The sequence below is a fragment of the Podarcis cretensis genome (assembly GCF_951804945.1).
Source record: "Podarcis cretensis genome assembly, chromosome: 13".
NCBI classification, from domain to species: Eukaryota; Metazoa; Chordata; class Lepidosauria; order Squamata; family Lacertidae; genus Podarcis; species Podarcis cretensis.
In genome coordinates, this window is record NC_137182.1 from 9,183,496 (window position 1) to 9,203,368 (window position 19,873).

The 19,873-nt window shown below is 44.2% G+C and overlaps 1 protein-coding gene across 1 annotated transcript; it reads right to left on the bottom strand.

The window, feature by feature from the left end:
• Positions 1-7,433: 7,433 nt before the first annotated feature.
• On the bottom strand, positions 7,434-18,995 carry LOC307200782 (UDP-glucuronosyltransferase 2A2-like). The gene is made up of 6 exons (XM_079949713.1): positions 18,203-18,995; positions 16,639-16,787; positions 14,309-14,440; positions 12,282-12,369; positions 10,262-10,481; positions 7,434-7,887 (listed from the first exon to the last, which is right to left on the bottom strand). Exons 1-6 carry the CDS (start codon positions 18,960-18,962, stop codon positions 7,608-7,610), a joined length of 1,629 nt encoding a protein of 542 aa, XP_079805839.1. The 5' UTR covers positions 18,963-18,995; the 3' UTR covers positions 7,434-7,607.
• Positions 18,996-19,873: the final 878 nt, after the last annotated feature.

Sequence of the window (19,873 nt, forward strand, 5' to 3'; positions counted from 1 at the left end):
CACGTGACCCGGAAGTGTCTCCGGACAGCGCTGGCCCCTGGCCTCTTAAGTGAGATGGGCGCACAACCCCAGAGTCTGTCAAGACTGGCCCGTACGGGCAGGGGTACCTTTACCTTTACCTTTACTGGAACAGTCAATTTCCATTTGCAGCAAGGAGTGGCAATCTCAGCTAGCTCCCCCTCTGCCAAGAATTCTTGCAGTGAGGAAGTGGAAGAATGAAACAATACTGACAATTACAGACTGGCAGATACTCGTGTTAGAATATTTACAACTAGCAAAACTGACGGGAAGAGTTAGAGGTGTATTGAACCAGAAAATATTTGGAGAATGGAGAATATTTAAGGATTATATAAGATCATATTGTACCAATCACACCATATTAGCAGAACTTGAGTGATACTTGTAAACACAACAAATAACGTTTGTGGAGTAGACGGGAACAATATTAAAGAATATAAAACTGTGCGGGCGGAAACGACGACAATATAAACAGTACAATGAGAATGATTGGAAGACTCGTTTTGTCAGAAGTCTTTTTTATTTAAGTGTTTATTTAAGTATTAATTAGGAAGATTAAGGGTTTTTTATGTACGTAAATTTGCTTTTCCCCCCTTTCTTTTCTCTGTATTTTATTTTTTCTTGTTTTTTCTTTAATTTTCATTTTGTAGTATGAGATTGTTAATTCTTTGTAAATTCTTTGTATAAGTGTGTAGTTTAAATTAATAAAGTTTTTTTTAAAAAAAAAGAAAAAAGGGCGAAGCTAAGCAAGTCTGTCTCCACATAGCATGGCTGTAAGATGAGGGTAGGTGTTTTTCTATGCACTGAGTCCCTTGGAGACACACTTGCTTTTAAAAAGTGAGAGCTAGCATTCAGAGTAAACCGAACCCTGCACCCAGGACCATTTATTCCTGTCCTGGAGAACTGAAGCATATTTGCAGCCTTGTCAAGAAACGAAAAAGCAAAATGTAAGTCATCTTAAGAATTGCAATGTTTATACCTTCAGCAGATTCAGAATTGGACTCTGAAGCAGCCATTGGCTCCTCCTTTTTGGATCACTTTGGATCAGCATTAGGAAGACATGGAACTTAAACATTTAGTTTTGCATTCTTTTATTGTGTAATGCTTTTATTATGCTTTTATATTTGTTGGAAGCAGCACAGAGTGGCGAGTCAGAAGGGTGAGGTACAATTATTATTATTATTATTATTATTATTATTATTATTATTATGGTACCTCGGGTTACATATGCTTCAGGTTACATACTGTCACAGGAAACCCCCCCCCCATCATCATTCAGTTTGTACAAACTTGACACACACTCACACTCACACACTACTTACACTACGCTTCAGTTATAAATTCATAGAAAATCAACCATACATCAGATCTGCACCGTTCCACTTTTATTTTACTCCATGAAGGAAGGACTACAAAACGGGGAAGGTTTGAGGGAAGGTTTGATACAGGGGAACCATAATCCCTTGAGCATACCAACACATCCACAGGAGCCCTGCCCAGTTGTTATGCCAACCCTGATGGTCCTAGACAGAAGACCATCAAGGTCACAAAGAACTTGCATATAGGAGTGGATTCAGCACGGACTGGAACAAAGGACAATGATCAGCTCTTCCCTCTGGGGGCAGGAAACTGCAAACTCCCCTTTGTCACCTGGAAAGTACTCATGGGGAGGGGGGAAAGGAGGAACCAGCCAGGTGACAAGATACTCAGGTTACTTCCACAACTCCTCCCTCTATCCCTCCTTTCTGTGATGTAGTTGTGATGTAGTCTTAGGGGGTATAGCTTGGGGGATTAGTAACTAATAAAGGTTGGGGTCTTCTTTTGTTCTGGGCTTCCATTTTGCTTCATCTTGTTGTGGGTGGGAGTCCTGTCGCGACAGTTTCCAATAAAAAGCCAAGCCTACAGGCTGCTGTTTTGTGTTTTTTTTAAAATGATATTTATTAAAATTTCCAAAAAATCCAGAATAAAAAAAGAAAAAAAGAAAAAAGAAAAAGATAAATTTTGCATTTAAAACCTTACTTTCATTAACATCTTTCCAGGACTTCCCCACCCCTCCCCCTCTTGTATTCCATTTCCATTAGATTAGTTCCACAAATTCTTACCCCAAATTTTAAAACCTTATTATAATTATAATTAGCCCATTATTCAAATTTAGTTTATCTTGTACAACCATTTCTCTTTATAGTTTTTTGTACTTCCCTAAGATCGACCCCAGTTCCCTTCCACGAATTCCCCTTTTTTATCACACAAAGTAAAACAAGAGAAAATAAAAAAATATAATTTTACAGCCTTTGGGTTCCAAATCTCCCTCCCCCCTTTCCCGGTTTCGATCCCCAAAATCCATCCATCTGTCTACTGCCGGCCTGGAGATCCCACGTCTATGTCTAAATCTCTCTCGATTCCACTTTACCGTCTTTTTGGTAATCTTTAATTTCAGAAGGCCCAATCTTAGAGAAACTCTCAGAAAAGATCATTCTTCTTCCTTCCAGACCTCTATATTTAAGAGTATAACTCAAATTCTGTTTCTTGATCCTTTTAAAGTCTGGATGTCCCAAATGTTCCAACTTCGAGCTTAGTCCAGTTCTTATTCCTCAGGTTTCTTTTCCTGTTCCGCTGCAAAAACCTTCTAATTCAAAAACTTCTAGTTCCTCTACAGAGGCTTTATTTGTTCAGGAACACAAACTTACGTCAAGTCCCTTCCTTTCTTCAATAGATAAATCCATTGTCTCCTTTAGTGTAGAGACCTCTGTAGACAAAATAATGCTTCGTTTTTGCAGCTTTCCCAGGAGATAAAAAGTCCTGTTCAATTCCATGAGTATTTTTCCACTTGCTGCCATTCTTGCAATGTCCCAGAACTCCCTCTAGAGGGATTATGGTAACTTAGTTTCCTTCCAGATCACACCCAAAAGTCAAATTAACTTGTTGCCCTTGTTTTCAGTAATTTATATCCAAATTGTAACGAATCTAACCAGCAAAGTCATCGTAACAAAGTTCTCTTTTATTCTCCCACTTTGACAGCTACTTTGACAGCTGTCAAAATTTCTATATCTCTTCACCAGTCTCTCATAACGGATCGCTCCCGGTTCCCGGGGGGTTACACTTTAGTTCTCACAAACCACTCTTCTCCTCCAGCACAATTACTTGTAATTTCCCTTCGTGAAGTTAATAACTTTTTTCAAATAAACAGATTCTTCTCTCGATCTTAGTTGTCAAATCCTTGCGTTAAAACATCTACAACAGGGGGGGCGGACTTCCTTTTTGCACCTCCCCCGCTCACTCCGAATTCGTAAAGCAAATTTTCCCTTTTAAGTCCGATAAATTTACTCACGGGTTGTTCTTTTTAATCCAAATTTTCAAAAGAAGAAGTCGGTGCTCTCCGTCGAATGGCATGCGGCTTCGCTAGGCAGGGGAAGCAGTGGACTCATAGCACCACACACACACACACACACCCCGGTCACCCGCTCCGCAGCCTTTAAAAAGGCTCCTTCGCGGGTCGGGGGCGCAAACGGTGCCCGCCGAGTCACCAAGTCCATGGGCATCACCGCCCATGGTTTTTGAGGGTCCCCGCGTCGCCGGCGTGGCGGGACCCAACCCCTGCCCAGCAGGCTCCCTCCGGAGCTCGGAGGGAGTCCGCCATTCGGCGATGGCGCCAACCCGGAAGTCCTCTACAGGCTGCTGTTTTGCTCCAAATTGTCCTGGTTGGTGTCTTTGTCTTTTTGTCCAAGGGAGCCCTCGGATTCCTCCGTTAACAATATGCTTCAGGTTACAGACTCCGCTAACCCAGAAATAGTACCTCAGGTTAAGAACTTTGCTTCAGGATGAGAACAGAAATCGTGCTCTGGCAGCGCAGCAGCAGCAGGAGGCCCCCTTAGCTAAAGTGGTGCTTCAGGTTAAGAATAGTTTCAGGTTAATAATAATAATAATAATAATAATAATAATAATAATATCTTTATTGTCATTGCCCCCTCTCAGGGACAACGAAAATTACTTGGCTGCTCCATCCACCCAGGTAGGGCACTCCACACAAAATCAGAACAACTATAAAAACACTAATTAAAACAATACAGTATAATACAGCAAGGAAGATTAGATGACTTTCAAAGTCCAGGTTTCCCATTCAGGGCTGAGATCGCTCTGGAGAAGAAGCTGTTCTTGAGACGGCTCGTTCTTGTCTTCATCGTCCTGTATCTCCGTCCCGACGGCAGGAGCTCGAAGAGACAGTGACCAGGATGCGATGGATCTTTTACTATGTCCAGTGCCTTCCTATGGCACCTTGTGGCATAAATCTGCTCTAAGGTGGAGAGTGGGCAGCCAACAATGCTCTCTGCTGCCTTAACAACTCTGCACAACCCCATCCTGTCCTGGGTAGTACAGCTTCCGTACCACACACATAAGCCATAAGTGGGCACGCTCTCAATGGCACAGTGATAGAAGGCAAGCAGCAGTTTCTGCGGAAGATGGTTTTTCCTTAGGATTCTCAAAAAGTACAGTCTCTGCTGCGCCTTCTTCACAAGCCCCCTTGTGTTGACACTCCAGGACAGATCCTCTTGTAATTCAATACCCAAAAATCTGAACGTTGTTACCCTCTCCACACAGACCCCTGGAACGGACCTCTGGAACAAATTAAGTACTTAACCCAAGGTACCACTGTATTATTATTATCTACTACAAGCAGACTCTGGTGTGCCTGATGTACATGGATCATAATCATTGTGCATGTATTACAATAGCATCAAGTGACAAATTTCCACAAAAGACCTCAACTGCTGTTTTTCAGAAACGTGTTCTCCCTTTCACAAAGGACTATGTGACATAATTTTCAACTGTTTAGTAACTGTTTTGGGGCAATAATCAGGGCCGGATTTAGGTTTGATGAGGCCTTCAGCTACTGAAGGTAATGAGGCCCTTTATATGTCCAGCTGTCCTTTGTCAACAACAAATTGTCACTGTTTTTTGTGTTGAATGTATATGGTAATTTATGGACCTAATAGGTATCTAAAGCTATTTGGACATAACAAAATGTTTATTTTTTCAAAGTAATTGTTGAACTGAAATACAATTAAGAAAAAGTATATCAACAGTGAAAAGGGACACGGGTGGCGCTGTGGTTTAAACCACAGAGCCTAGGACTTGCCGATCAGAAGGTCGGTGGTTCGAATCCCCACGACGGGGTGAACTCCCGTTGCTCTGTCCCTGCTCCTGCCAACCTAGCAGTTAAAAAGCACATCAAAGTGCAAGTAGATAAATAGGTACCGCTCCAGCGGGAAGGTAAAGGGCACTTCCGTTCGCTGCTCTGGTTCGCCAAAAGTGGCTTAGTCATGGTGGCCACATGACCCGGAAGCTGTACACCGGCTCCCTCAGCCAATAAAGCGAGATGAGAGCCGCAACCCCAGAGTTGGTCACGACTGGACCTAATGGTCAGGGGTCCCTTTACATTTATATTAATAGTGAAATACAATTAAGAAGAAGTATATTAATAGTGAAATAATTATTAAGCTCTAACTTAAAATGATTTTTTATTCATAACAAACACATTGGCATTTGGCAATAACAAAAGTTCCTTTAGAAACACAATTTAGGTTTCATTTTATTTGTTTTTTATCTTATATTTTGGAAATGTACATCCAGTTCTTTTTTTCCTTAAAAAATTTTTGGGGCCCCCAAGAGAGTGGAGCCCTAAGCTATAGCTTGTTTAGCTTATATGTACGTAAATCCGGCACTGGCAATGATACACAATTTTAAGAAATGTATGGGGGGGCACCATTTCCAAATAAGCAGGTAAGGTAAAGGTAAAGGGACCCCTGACCACTAGGTCCAGTCGTGACAAACTATGGGGTTGCAGCGCTCATCTCGCTTTATTGGCCGAGGGGCCGGCGTACAGTTTCTGGGTCATGTGGCCAGCATGACTAAGCCGCTTCTGGTGAACCAGAACAGCGCACGGAAATGCCGTTTACCTTCCCGCCGGAGTGGTACCTATTATCTACTTGCACTTTGAAGTGCTTTTGAACTGCTAGGTTGGCAGGAGCAGGGACCGAGCAACGGGAGCTCACCTCGTCACATGGATTCGAACCGCTGACCTTCTGATCTGCAAGTCCTAGGCTCTGTGGTTTAACCCATAGTGCCACCCGCGTCCCAAAATAAGCAGGTACTGAGCCACAAAGCCAACCTTGGAGATTACAGAATAATCTCATTTAAAGAGAGGAAAGCAACCCTACAATGAACTATCATTGATATCTACAACTCTCTCTTAGCTGCTGACTGGAGTGTGGTTAAGCAGATTCTCCTTCATAGAGAGCACGTGTTGCGGTGGGGGCTACCATGACATCCCCTGTTGCTGGGCAGGTTAGTATGGATGGCCACATATTTGATTGGGCACCTCCAATTGTTGCTGGGGATAATTTAATGTTACAAAATGTTTTGGTTGATGGGGGTGCTATTTATTCCCTGTGCGCAGCATTGCGCTTCCTCTTTTCGCTGCTCACATCGGATTACCTGCCCACCCTCCCTATATTTAGGGTTTGTTCGCTCTGACCTTGCTATGCCTGTCATGGGCTCGTCTGCTTTGGAACAGGGGCCTGGTAGGAATTTTTACCATTTGGCTGATTGGCTGGTGCCATTTGGTTTTTTGCCTAAAGTTAAAGGTAAAGGGACCCCTGACCATTAGGTCCAGTCGTGGCCGACTCTGGGGTTGCGATGCTCATCTTGCATTATTGGCCGAGGGCGCTGGCGTACAGCTTCTGGTTCATGTGACCAGCATGACTAAGCCACTTCTGGCGAACCAGAACAGCGCACGGAAACACCATTTACCTTCCCGCTGGAGCGGTACCTATTTATCTACTTGCACTTTGGTGCTTTCAAACTGCTAGGTTGGCAGGAGCAGGGACCGAGCAACGGGAGCTCACCCCGTCACGGGTATTCGAACTGCCAACCTTCGGATCGGCAAGTCCTAGGCTCTGTGGTTTAACCCACAGGGCCACCTGCGTAGCAAATTGTCACAACTTGTAAGGTTGCTGTTAGGCTTTGGTTAATTTTGGTTGGTAGAGGGGATGGTTGGCTATGCCTCCCCCTCCAATGCTGCTACTGCAAGGGTATTCCAGTAAAGGAATTCAGGGGCTTGCCATGCTCTTGTCTGAACCCCTGGCAAGGGGCTAGGGCCACGCAAGAGCCCCTGGGAGCATTTGGGGAGAGGTGAAAGCCTGGCGCCCAGCTCTATTCTCTCCCCAAAAATGTTTTCCCTTACTGACTTCCGCAGGCTTGCGGTTGTCAGTTCTGTTCCTACCTCTATGTGGGAACAGATAGTCGCTAACCAATGCTTAAGCAACCACTCACATACTGTAATTCAATAAAGTCATGGCCAAAATTATGCCAAAAGCCAAAACAAAAATGTTGTGGGAACTGTGTCTTTATTTGGGGGTGTCCTGGGGGGCTTTGACACACAAAGGTTGGTTTATTGTACATTCAATTCAGTTTAAAGTTTTTGCAAATGATTACAGCTTTTGGAAGTGATTTCCTGAAGGGGCTTCAGCACACCAAGTCTGAGCGTACCAAATAACGCAAGTGAAACAATGATGTCCGAGTCCCAGGAGAAGCTACTCTGTTTTTGTTTTCCCAAGGACCCTGCCACATTTCCGACAACAAAATAAACAGCATTTAACAGCAATAAATGTGACGACTGCCATGCAACTGATCAAGAAGACGAAGACGTCCAGGGAGTGATACTGGTACCAGGTCAAGTGATGGGCAGCTACTCTCAAGTGCTTGGCACCTTTGTGGCGCATGACAAACTCAATCCAAAAGACAGCGCGGTCTAGCGGCTTTATCGGTTGGTCGTGGTGGATCTGCGACAGTCTCATTGCATTTTCCTTATACCTGGAGGATTGGATCAAGAAGGGGAGGGGGAAAGAGAGAAAAGGAAGGACAAATTGGAATAGGGCCCAAACTCACGTTTCCATTGCAGTTTAGCAGGTATTACAAGTCCCGTTTGTGTTGTCATGGATGCAGAGCTCGGAGCCCAAGGAAGAAGGAAAGGAACTTAAGAGTGTTGAAGGACACCAGTAGAGTCCTCATGAGACAGGGAAATTGGAATTGACACCCCATGAAATGTCTGGTCCTGAATGGGATTGCTTTAAAAATTATCTGACAAAATATGGTTCCAATAACAACACTGGGCTGTGCCTAGACTAACTTCACAGATATAAGGGAATTTTCTTTTTTAATAATGGAATACGGATTACTTAAATGTAAGAGAAATATGGAAACCGCAAAGAGATAGAGGGAAGTCAATTAACATATAAGGGACTCGATCCAGTTGAGTGGAATAGAAAGAATGTGACGGTAAAGAAAAGAAAAGATGGAATATGAAGGTAATGTCTTTCTAGGAATTTTGGATGTAGAATATTCAAACTATGGTTTCTACTCCTTAAATAATTTGGTGTATTTGACAAATATCTTTTTCTTTTTTAATTTTAATTTTTATTTTCATATTTTATTTTCTTTCGGTATATGTGGGTGTAAGGATTAATTTATTTTCTTTTTTTGTAAATTTTAAAAATGCAATAAAGATTAATAATAAAAAAAATAGAAATGAACAACAAAGGGAAAGAAAGAAATGTCTGAACCTGGGAAGAGGTTCAGTGGTCTGTGGTTAGATCTGGTTTGCAAAGAGAGGCTGAGTGGGTTTGCAGAGGAGCACCCACCTCTATGGTATTGGACACCCCTAGCCCAACACCTCCCAATGTGGAGCAGCCTCCAGCATCTCTTCCTATCAGTGAAGGGCGTCCTTCACCTGGAGAGGCAGCTGAAAGCAAAGATGATGCTGAGCCAGCCCTGACTTTGTCTCCATTTTTATGGACACAGAGATGCCAGCACCAGTACAAAAATTCTACAGAGAGTCAGCCCATTCGACAGAGTGCCTTTTTGCTTTCCAAGTCTTGAGACTCCAGCCACTTGCCTCCCCCTCTTCAAAAGGAAGGTGTAGGAGGTGTGTTGCTTCTTGGGTCAATGTATTAGGCTTGTGTCTCCTCCCTCTGATGTACCTTTGAATCTGTAGTTTACCTTATGTACCAATCTGATTTGAGCATTAAAGCCTTTGCACATTGGAGTTCTTCATCTGACAGTGAAGGCAGACCCTCCAAGTGTCCCTATTTTCCTGAGACAGCGCCAGATTTGCAGAAGCCTTCCCAGTTTCTGATTTGATCCTGGAATGTCCCACTTTTCCTTTAAAAAGGTAAAGGACCCCAGAGAGTTAAGTCCAGTCGCGAATGACTCGGGGGTTCATCTCACTTTACTGGTCGAGGGAGCCGACGTTTGTCCACAGACAGTTTTTCCAGGTCATGTGGCCAGCATGACTAAGCCGCTTCTGGCGAAACCAGAGCAGTGCATGGAAACACTGTTTACCTTCCCACCACTTTGATGTGCTTTGCAACTGCTAGGTTGACAGGAGCTGGGACCGAGCAATGGGAGTTCTCCCCATCACAGGGATTAGAACCACTGACCTTCCAACTTGCAAGCCCTAGGCTCAGTGGTTTAGACCTTAAAGGTAAAGGGACCCCTGACCATTAGGTCCAGTCGTGACCAACTCTGGGGTTGTGGCACTCATCTTACTTTATTGGCCGAGGGAGCCGGCGTACAGCTTCCGGGTCATGTGGCCAGCATGCCTAAGCTGCTTTTGGCGAACCAGAGCAGCGCACAGAAACACCGTTTACCTTCCCGCCAGAGCGGTACCTATTTATCTACTTGCACTTTGATGTGCTTTCAAACTGCTAGGTTGGCAGGAACAGGGACTGAGCAACGGGAGCTCACCCCGTCGTGGGGATTCGAACCGCCGACCTTCTGATCGGCAAGTCCTAGGCTCTGTGGTTTAACCCACAGCGCCCCCCGCATCCCTCCATTCTAGACCTTAAGAGGTGCCTATTTTCACTGGAGAATTGTTGGAGGGTATGGTGTCATGTGAGCCCCTGAGCCAAGGAGATAAGTAACTATACAACCTTTAGAAGACATCTGAAAGCAGCTCTGTTTAGGGAAGTTTTTAAATGTTCAATGTTTTATTATTATTTTTATATGTTGGAAGCTGCCTAGCGTGGCTGGGGTAACCCAGTCAGATGGGCAGAGTAACAATTAAAAAACCTAGTATGACATCACTCAAAATCCAAAGTGACTTAGTGCGAAGGGGCTTTGAGATTTGGGAGAGAGGTTTTCTTTTAAAAATTGCTTGACATTTTAAATGGGAGGGTTGACCACTCACGTGGGATTGTAAATCACAGCCTTCACAGCTGCCAACAAATCTTCTGCTTTCATTGTTTGAAGGTGCAGTTCCACAGCCATCCCCTTTGCCTTCATGTGTACAATATTGTCGTGCTGGTCAGAAAAAAAAGGAATCCCCACTATGGGAACACCATGGTAAATGGCTTCATAAATCCCATTGATCCCACCATGTGCTATGAAGGCTTTGGTCTTGGGGTGTCCTGGAGGAGGAAGATGAGAATCTGTTGACTATGGGATGGTAAAGGCAGGTTATTAAAGTTGCTAGAATTCAAAACTGACCCTGTCCAAGCACATAACAGCTTCGTAAAACAGAGAGAATTTGTAGTTCCAGATCTCCTGAATAGTTGAAAACACAAAGCACCAAATATTTGAACTCGGCTAGCTTGCTCAGGTTTGGGCCAAGACAGCACTGTCTGAGGGCTTGGTTTTCCTTGGGATGGATCCAGGTGTTTTCCCTGCCTCTTTCCCCTTTCCGCCAAGGATCCCAAGAAGTTACACCTGTGAGAAACAGGCGTGAGAAACAGCTGCTGGATGAGGGGTAATAACTTGATCCAAATGGGGGTGGCAGAAGAAATATGATAACCAGGGGCTACCTTTAAAGGTGGCCCAGAAACTGCAATTAATCCAGAATGCGGCAGCTAGACTGGTGACTGGGAGTGGCCGCCGGGACCACATAACACCGGTTCTGAGAGATCTGCATTGGCTCCCAGTACGTTTCCGAGCACAATTCAAAGTGTTGGTGCTGACCTTTAAAGCCCTAAACGGCCTCAGTCCGGTGTATCTGAAGGAGTGTCTCCAACCCCATCATTCAGCCCGGACACTGAGATCCAGCGGCGAGGGCCTTCTGGCGGTTCCCTCATTGCGAGAAGTGAGGTTACAGGGAACCAGGCAGAGGGCCTTCTCGGTAGTGGCACCCACCCTGTGGAACACCCTTCCTTTCAGGAAATAAGCAGCTATCCTATCTTTAAAAGACATCTGAAGGCAGCCCTGTTCAGGGAAGTTTTTAATATTTAACACTGTATTGTTTTTAACACTTGATTGGGAGCTGCCCAGAGTGTCTGGGGAAACTCAGCCAGATGGGCGGGGTATAAATAATAAATTAATTAATTAATAATAATAGCAGGGACAGCCTGCATCTCACCTTGTGTGGAGGCAGGGGCTGGGATGTGTGCTCCTTTATAGACAATGGTCTGATTCTACTCTTGGAATGGGGGAAGCTCAGTCAAAGAGCTTGTGCCAATTGCTTGCACTAGACAAGGAGTGGGGTCACACCAGCAAGCAGTAAGTGGGAAGGGAATGTGCAAAAGCCTAGAAATTGCATCCTTGTCCACTTCAAAAAAACAAAAACATACAAGTCTTCAATTGGGATTCTCCCTATCCAAGTGTTTCCAAGTACAGCAGGGGTTGGCAAGGTTTACCTTACCTGAGCCACTTCACTCCAGCAGAGATCCCTTCGTGGGCTGGATTGCCCGCCCGCCTGCCCACGATTTCTGGCGCCCGTGTCTGCACAGACACGATTTCCGGAATTTCCGGCAATTTCCGGCACCGCAAAAGCGAGTCCCCACGCTGCACTGTGCAGGTTTAGCACAGCGCACAAAGACTCAAGGAGTGGGCAGCTTGGTTCAGGGGCGGCTCATGGGCCAGTTAAACGACCCCATGGGCCTTAGGTTGACAACCCCTAGGCTACAGCATGTGTGCGCTCACCATTTTCCAGTTTGCATCTTCCCCTCTTCCCTGCCCAACACAAACATTGCCAATTCTGAGGTTATTTTTTAAAATGATCCAAGCTCAGCAATAAAACGGGCAGAACAGAATACAAGGGGCAGGGTGAAGCTACTGATTAGGAATGGAATAAATGAAGGGGAAGATGTTCATTGCTACTATCTAGGGCTGTCATGATGTGAGTGAGGAAAGTGAGGATGGAGGAGAAATTTTTCCTAGGAATTGGCAGAACACTGCAATGAAGCCAAAGCTGCAATGAAACATGAGGTCTCTCTTACCCAGAAGATCATTTTGTGGGATCCAGTCATAAATCCTGGTGTTTTCTCCTAAGGTTTCTGGCCGTTTCCCTTTGTGGCGCCAAAGAACCTGGATTTGGAGGGGAAATGGAAAGACTGTTCTCTGTAGCTCAGGTTGCAACGAAAACTGGGATGACCCCCCCCCCCAGGCATTCTACTCATCTTGCTTGGCTTTCAATCAGCACCACGCTGATCTGTAGGCTTCTCCAATAACTTGAGCTGTCCTTCTGCTTTCTAATATAGATCATCAACACTAGCTGCTTGGCCACTTTCTTTAGTGACAGTATTATAATACAGTGGTACCTTGGGTTACATATGCTTCAGGTTACATACGCTTCAGGTTACAAACTCTGCTAACCCAGAAATAGTGCTTCAGGTTAAGAACTTTGCTTCAGAATGAGAACAGAAATCGTGCTCCGGCAGTGTGGTGGCAGCAGGAGGCCCCATTAGCTAAAGTGGTGCTTCAGGTTAAGAACAGTTTCAGCTTAAGAACGGACCTCTGGAACGAATTAAGTACTTAACCCGAGGTACCACTGTAATGCACCATATTTCTGTACTACATCTGTGTTCCTGATATATAGTGCCTAGTAGACAACTGAACAATACAGCATTTATATATTTGTAAGTTACATCCAGTCACTAACACAGATATGGGTACAGCTGTATACGTGTAGACACACATACAATATATAGTATAAATAATATAACTTGGTTCAGTTGCAACACGAATAAAATAAATGAATATACAGTATCTCCACAATTAAATGGAAAGACTCAAAGAGTTTCTGGGTTGAAGGGGGGAAAGATGCAAGCGGGGAGGGGGGGAGTCTCACATTGGAGTCACATTCTCATATGACATCAGTTTATTCAGTGACAAAGAGAGTGAGGATATTTATTTATATGAATTAAAATATATCTGAGCCTGGCAAAAATTAGGCTTGCCAGCTTTCCACCTTTAAATGTGTGCAGAGTAAAGTGAAGACATTCCTTTCGCTGGAAAAAAGAAATCTGCTGAATCTTTGTTAATCTTGCAGCTGCTAACTGCAAAAGAGCCTGTCATTGGAAGGGTGTCGCTGTGCTAACCCTTAATTTTGTTTGGCTGTGTGATAATGATACTTATGTCATAGCTGCGCTTACAAAATGCTAACAATCACTTTACTAGTAGGGTAACATAAGGAACCCCACTGGAAATATCGTCATGTCTCTGTATTCTGTAATCAAATGGCAGCAGCTCTGACATAAGTATCATTCCAGGTTCCTACTGGAAGACCGGACGAAAGCTAGAACGTTGGCAGTGGCAAAGTTTTTATCGGTGGTTGCAAGAACAAATGAGCACTATATGCCAAACAAAGTGCTTGATTAACCTGGAGGTGGGCTGTATGAACTCTGTATTGATTTGTAATGTTTTGTTGGGTCTCTGGACCGTAATAAAGATTGCTGTTGTTATTAAAAGGAAGAATGTTAGAGTGCTACCTTTTTGGAGACCCGACTTCTGTTTTACATCAACAGCAGTTTTACATTTTATTCCCTTTCTTAAGAAACACATTCAGAAGACAAGCATTTATACATTAAGAAAATATATAAGCTACATTTAAACAATCAAGTATGTTGACTTCAGGCTATGTTGGACTGTTCTGACTCCATATTCCCCAGCACTGAGAATTCATAATGTATGAGTAAATCTGAAAAAAAGATTCAAACTAAAAGTTATCCAGAGCTAATTCCATCTGCTCCTCAAAGCAGACCTTAGGGAGCCTATTTTCTCCTCTCTGAATTATTTTGCATTATTCTACATCTCATAACAAGTATTAGGCTAGGAGTAGCCTCATTCTCTAAGCCTGCTCTAATTTATTTAAGTAGGAGTAGATTTCAAGAAAAGCAAGTCTTTAAAACGTCTGTTGTAAAAGCATGCAATTTCACAGCCAGGGTAAGGAAATCAGGGAAGCATTTTCACAAGTCCACTATACAAGTGAATTGTTATTTTCTAACCAAATGACATGAACACTGACCTTCTGTGGAAGTTGGCTGAATGCTGATGCAACCATGTTACTCTTTTCATCTGTTAAGTTTGGGAAAAAAGTGCCCAGAGAAAACACCACAATGCCGTGTTCCCCTGAACTCTGGACAAATTCTTCCATTTCCTGTCGAAAGGTTAAAAGCATTCTTTATAAACCAACAAACCAACAAACCACCTTCCTCCATGTCTTTGCCATGTGAACCTGCTGCGTGAATTAGAAATGTTAATGTTAACACTTCAAGTTGTGCTGGCCTCTGAGGGAGAAGGTGGTATTTAAGGTCCAGTTTCCAAACTGTGTTTCCAGCATCTTAGAAGGAGGTTTCAGTGCTCTTTAGCACTGAGGAGTTACAGGTTGTGTGCTCAATCAGTCCGGTTACTCTGTGCTATCAGAAAAAGCAGAGCTGTGCTCCGGAAAATGTTTCAGGAATGTATGTCCCTTCTAGAGAAATCTGAAATGGTGTCCCTGGATTGACACGCAGACAATAATATCTCCCCCCCCCCCATTAATTAAATTTGATTACTGCCCTTCATCCATAGATCTCAGGTTGGTTCGCATCATAAAAAAAACCAACACAAAATACATAATAGAAACAAGAACAAATAAAACCTCCGCAAACCAATAACCGCCCTGCTCCCACAAACAGGGTATTGGATTTAATCATTTAAGCATTTTAAAGGGTACTGGATGTTAATCACGTTGGGATTTCATTCCTCCGTTGCTGGATGTGTGATTGTTTTCACCACATGTCTGTGTTAACATTCCGTACTTTTGGAGTCATGAGACCGGAAGTTCATTTACACTGTTTTGTTATATATGTAGTACTATTGCTTTTAGTCTGTTCTCTCTCAGAGAAGGAGAAGGAGAAGGAGAAGGAGAAGGAGAAGAAGAAGAAGAAGAAGAAGAAGAAGAAGAAGAAGAAGAAGAAGAAGAAGAAGAAGGAGAAGGAGAATAGTAGTAGTAGTTTGGATTTGATATCCCGCCTTTCACTCCCTTTAAGGAGTCTCAAAGCGGCTAACATTCTCCTTTCCCTTCCTCCCCCACAACAAACACTCTTGTGAGGTGAGTGGGGCTGAGAGACTTCAAAGAAGTGTGACTGGCCCAAGGTCACCCAGCAGCTGCATGTGGAGGAGCGGAGACGCGAACCCGGTTCCCCAGATTACGAGACTACCGCTCTTAACCACTACACCACACTGGTGGAGAGAGGAGCCATGTTTTCTTTGTTCTGTAACACTTGTATATAATAAATTAGCTTAGATTCCACACCTCAAATGCCTAGCTTCTGCTTGGACTCTGCAATCGGATTGTGTGCATATATCTTCGGATATGTGTCACAGAAGCACTTCGGGGGGAAAGAGTGATGAATCATCCCGAGGGTTGCTTGTGGGGGAGAACGCAGCTGCCTGGCATTTTCCAAGTTGGTTCAAGAAGCCCAGTGCGGTTTAACATACCAAAAATTAATCAAAGGCCTCGTTGAAGAGGAATTTTTTGCCTAGCACCTAAACGTGTATATAATGAAGATGCCAGACAAACTTCCCTTGATCTATCCCTCCCTCATTCTGCCACTCAGAATGTCATACCAGACTTCACCCCTTGATAAGACTGCCTGTGTCTTCAGATTTGAATGCTACGATGCTGCCACTCATCTTAGTGTCAGGGTTGCTCTTTATTTAGAGCAAGATTAGGAAATCAATCCATACCTCCTCCACGTATAATTAAAAGTTCCTAAGAGAGCATCTTAAAAAGCAGAGACACCACCTTGCCGACAAAGGTCCATATTGTTAAACTATGGTTTTCCCAGTAGTGATGTATGAAGTGAGAGTTGGACCATAAATAAGGCGGATCGCTGAAGAATTGATGCTTTTGAATTATGGTGCTGGAGGAGACTCTTCAGAGTTCCATGGACTGCAAGAAGATCAAACCTATCCATTCTGAAGGAAATCAGCCCTGAGTGCTCACTGGAAGGACAGATCCTGAAGCTGAGGCTCCAATACTTTGGCCACCTCATGAGAAGAAAAGACTCCCTGGAAAAGACCCTAATGTTGGGAAAGATTGAGGGCACAAGGAGAAGGGTGAGATGGTTGGACAGTGTTCTCAAAGCTACCAACATGAGTTTGACCAAACTGCGGGAGGCAGTGGAGTGCCTGGCGTGCTCTGGTCCATGGGGTCATGAAGAGTCGGATACGACTAAACGACTAAACAACAACAAGTTGTCCTTGCCACTTCTTTACCGTGCCACCACATCCCCTCCCCTTTCCCGGAGGTGCTTTGAAGAAGATCCAGGCATAGTTACCAAGCAGGCAAAGGGCAAAGGAGGGAATTACCTCTGGCAAAGGCTTGGCTGGCCTCACGTGCAGACCCCCGACAAATTGAAAATTTGGTAGGAAAGGCCGCGGAAATTCGAAGTCCCAGTAGGTGCGGACCAACCAGATCTCTGCTTTCCCCATCACTTCACATAATGTTGTGGGTCTCCCTGTTGAACGAGGGAAAGGGAATGAGTTTAAATGCAGCTTGTATTTTCTTTACAGATATGAGGGCTTTAGCAACCTTGTTTGCCAAAATACAGGAAGCTGGATTCCACATTACGTTTTAACTATATACTGTACACCTGTAAAAAGAAGAAAAGAAATATGAACAGAAACTGGGGACTGAGTCTGCAGAAATATGTGTTATGCTACACATTTGTTAGGAAGCCAGAACTGGCTATGGCTCCTTCAAAGATATTCTTTCAGTGCCAAATCCATATTTTCTCTTCTATAATATTTAGAATAATCCTTTCCTCTGAAGTCAGAATTGGTAGCTGAATGTGCATCAGTACCAGCCTCGGTCTCCCCAATCTGATGTCCTTCAGGTGCTAGCTGGGGCATATGGAGGTTTTAGGCTGAAACGCTCCATTAGACTGAATTTTTCAATTTGTGATTTATTTTTAAAAGTTACTGCAAAGAAATTACCAGCATTTTAGTGCATATTTTATTCTAACAGACACATTTTTGTGTGGCAGCTGCCCTATTGCGTGTTTTGCAATTTCCTCTATTATAATACATTTTCATAAGGTCTCCTCACTGATGTATGCATTCTCATGCCTGCTTCATTTAATGTCTCGTAATTTCTTTTGTATTGGTTATTTTCTAGTTAGTTGCTTATGGGATGCGGGTGGCGCTGTGGGTTAAACCACAGAGCCTAGGACTTGCCGATCAGAAGGTCGGCGGTTCAAATCCCCACGACGGGGTGAGCTCCCGTTGCTCAGTCCCTGCTCCTGCCAACCTAGCAGTTTGCAAGCACATCAAAGTGCAAGTAGATAAATAGGTACCACTCCGGCGGGAAGGTAAACAGTGTTTCCGTGCACTGCTCTGGTTCGCCAGAAGCAGCTCAGTCATGCTGGCCACTTGATCCGGAAGCTGTACGCCGGCTCCCTTGGCCAATAAAGCGAGATGAGCGCCGCAACCCCAGAGTGGGTCACGACTGGACCAAATGGTCAGGGGTCCCTTTACCTTTACCTTTAATTTCTTTTGTATGGGTTATTTTCTAGTTAGTTGCTTATAGCAAATCCCTAATAAAAAAAAGTTTTAAAAAGAGAGAAGTTCTTCAAGATCAATTTGAATTCAGGGAGAGTTGCCCAGAAGAGAGAACAATTTGATGGAGCAAGAAGGGAGCAAGGCAAGTGAGATCTGCTCCTTCCCTTATAGGTGGTCAAGTTTGGTAGTCTCTATTTCCAGCTGACCGTGGCTCTACACAGCCTCAGGATAAGGCCTTTCCAATCCTGCTACTAGGAGGTCCTTTCTAACTGGTCATGCCAAGGACTGATGTTGGAATCCTTGGCCTCTTTAGAGCATCTACTCTACCAAATAATAATAATACTTTGGGAAGAAGAAACAAAAACAAGCTTACCTAAAACCTGACTGCAATAAGAGTCCCACGCTCCAAACCAAGCCTGGAAAACATGGTCTTGCAGATGGTAAGATATTACGTTTTTCACCCTTTCTCCAAATGACATTCTGTCTGTGAGCTCAGACAAAACAGCCGGAACATACGAAGGAGGGGAAGGTATCTTCGCACAGTGTCTTTCAATGGTTGAGGCTGGCATGTACCTCAAGGTGTACATAAATGGGATGCCCAATTTCAAGGCAATCAGGTCACCACCGAACGCCACAGGGTCTGAAAGAAGCACATCATATTTGCTCTTTGCCAGGCGGGCCATGAGTTCCTTATTGGCCAGAACCGCTTTGCATATGTCCTTCCGTAAGTCAACCAATTTCCCCACCGCTTTCCCCAGCTCTTTGTAAAACCTGTAGAAGGTCAGGGTGGTTGGCTTGTTGTTCACCCATGCCCATATGGCGTTCGAGAAAATGGAATCAACCTCATCCTTTCCATAGGACACTGGAAATACCTCAAACTTAGCTGCTGATATATCATCACTGGGTTTGATTAAGACTGCTGACGTTGGAACTAGAATGCTGACGTTGTGACCTCTGTGTAGCAGTTCTTGAATGATGACCTTAACATTTAGCCAGTGACTGGCTTCCGCTGGCCAAATAAGCACATTCCCACAGGAAATGTTTCCTATTAAGGCAATCTGAAGTATTAGTAGCTGAATCACAACCACTGTTGCTGAGGCAGAAGACGCAAGACGCTTTTCTGAGGCAGCCATATTTCTTCTTCTATCACTCCACAACAGAGGAAAATTATTCAGCGTTTTGTTTGTGTGAGAAACCTCCCGTCCCAAGTTTTCCTTTCACAGAAGACTTTTTACCAAGTGTGTTGAGTCAGGGTTTTTTTTTTAACTCTCCAAGCAAGCAGAACGCTGTCACTGAATATTTCTGAAATGAAAAGACAAATGGCACAGCTTTCCTCCGTCACTATTTCCGACAAAAATCATAACCTGCCCATACCATTTCGGACCCAGTCAAGGTTAACTCTTCTTACAAACCCACCCAGACCTTCTCATTATGTTAATATGTGGTGAACTATATTTCTTCTTCAATTTCTTATTGAAGAAAGACTTCTGCTTTTACCACAGCTGCAACAGTGTGAGCTCCGATCGCAGTAAGCAAGTACACCGGTAATGTGAGGGGCAACGTTTGGCTAAACGACCCCTGAAAAGGCTTGGAAGAGACTTCCGGAGGCGGCGCGAACGGCAATGGCTGCCCTCTTCTAATCGGGAGAGGGAAGCTCCGCTGAAAACGGGTCGTCCGCTGCGGCGAAGCGGAAACCCATTTTGGAAAACCACAGGTGGCAGAAGCCTGTGGTCTCGGGACCCGGCGGGCGCCAGGAGCGGCCCCCAAAACATTGAAGGAACCCCGTAAGGGGCTCCGGATCGCGGAGGGGGTTGCGGCGCTGTGGGTCATTCCGCAATCAACGGAGCGAAGCCGCGTTGCTGCTGCCGGTGAGCGCTGACCTTTCTTCCTAAACTTCTGATTCGGAAAGCAACAATCCGTGAGTAATAAGGATCTTACAAAACTTTGAGACTTAAAAATATTGAACTTGGCTGAAAGCGGAGTGACGAAAAATAGGAAGTCCGTCTTCCGCTGACACTGAACTTCAAAGCAAAGAGCTGGAGGA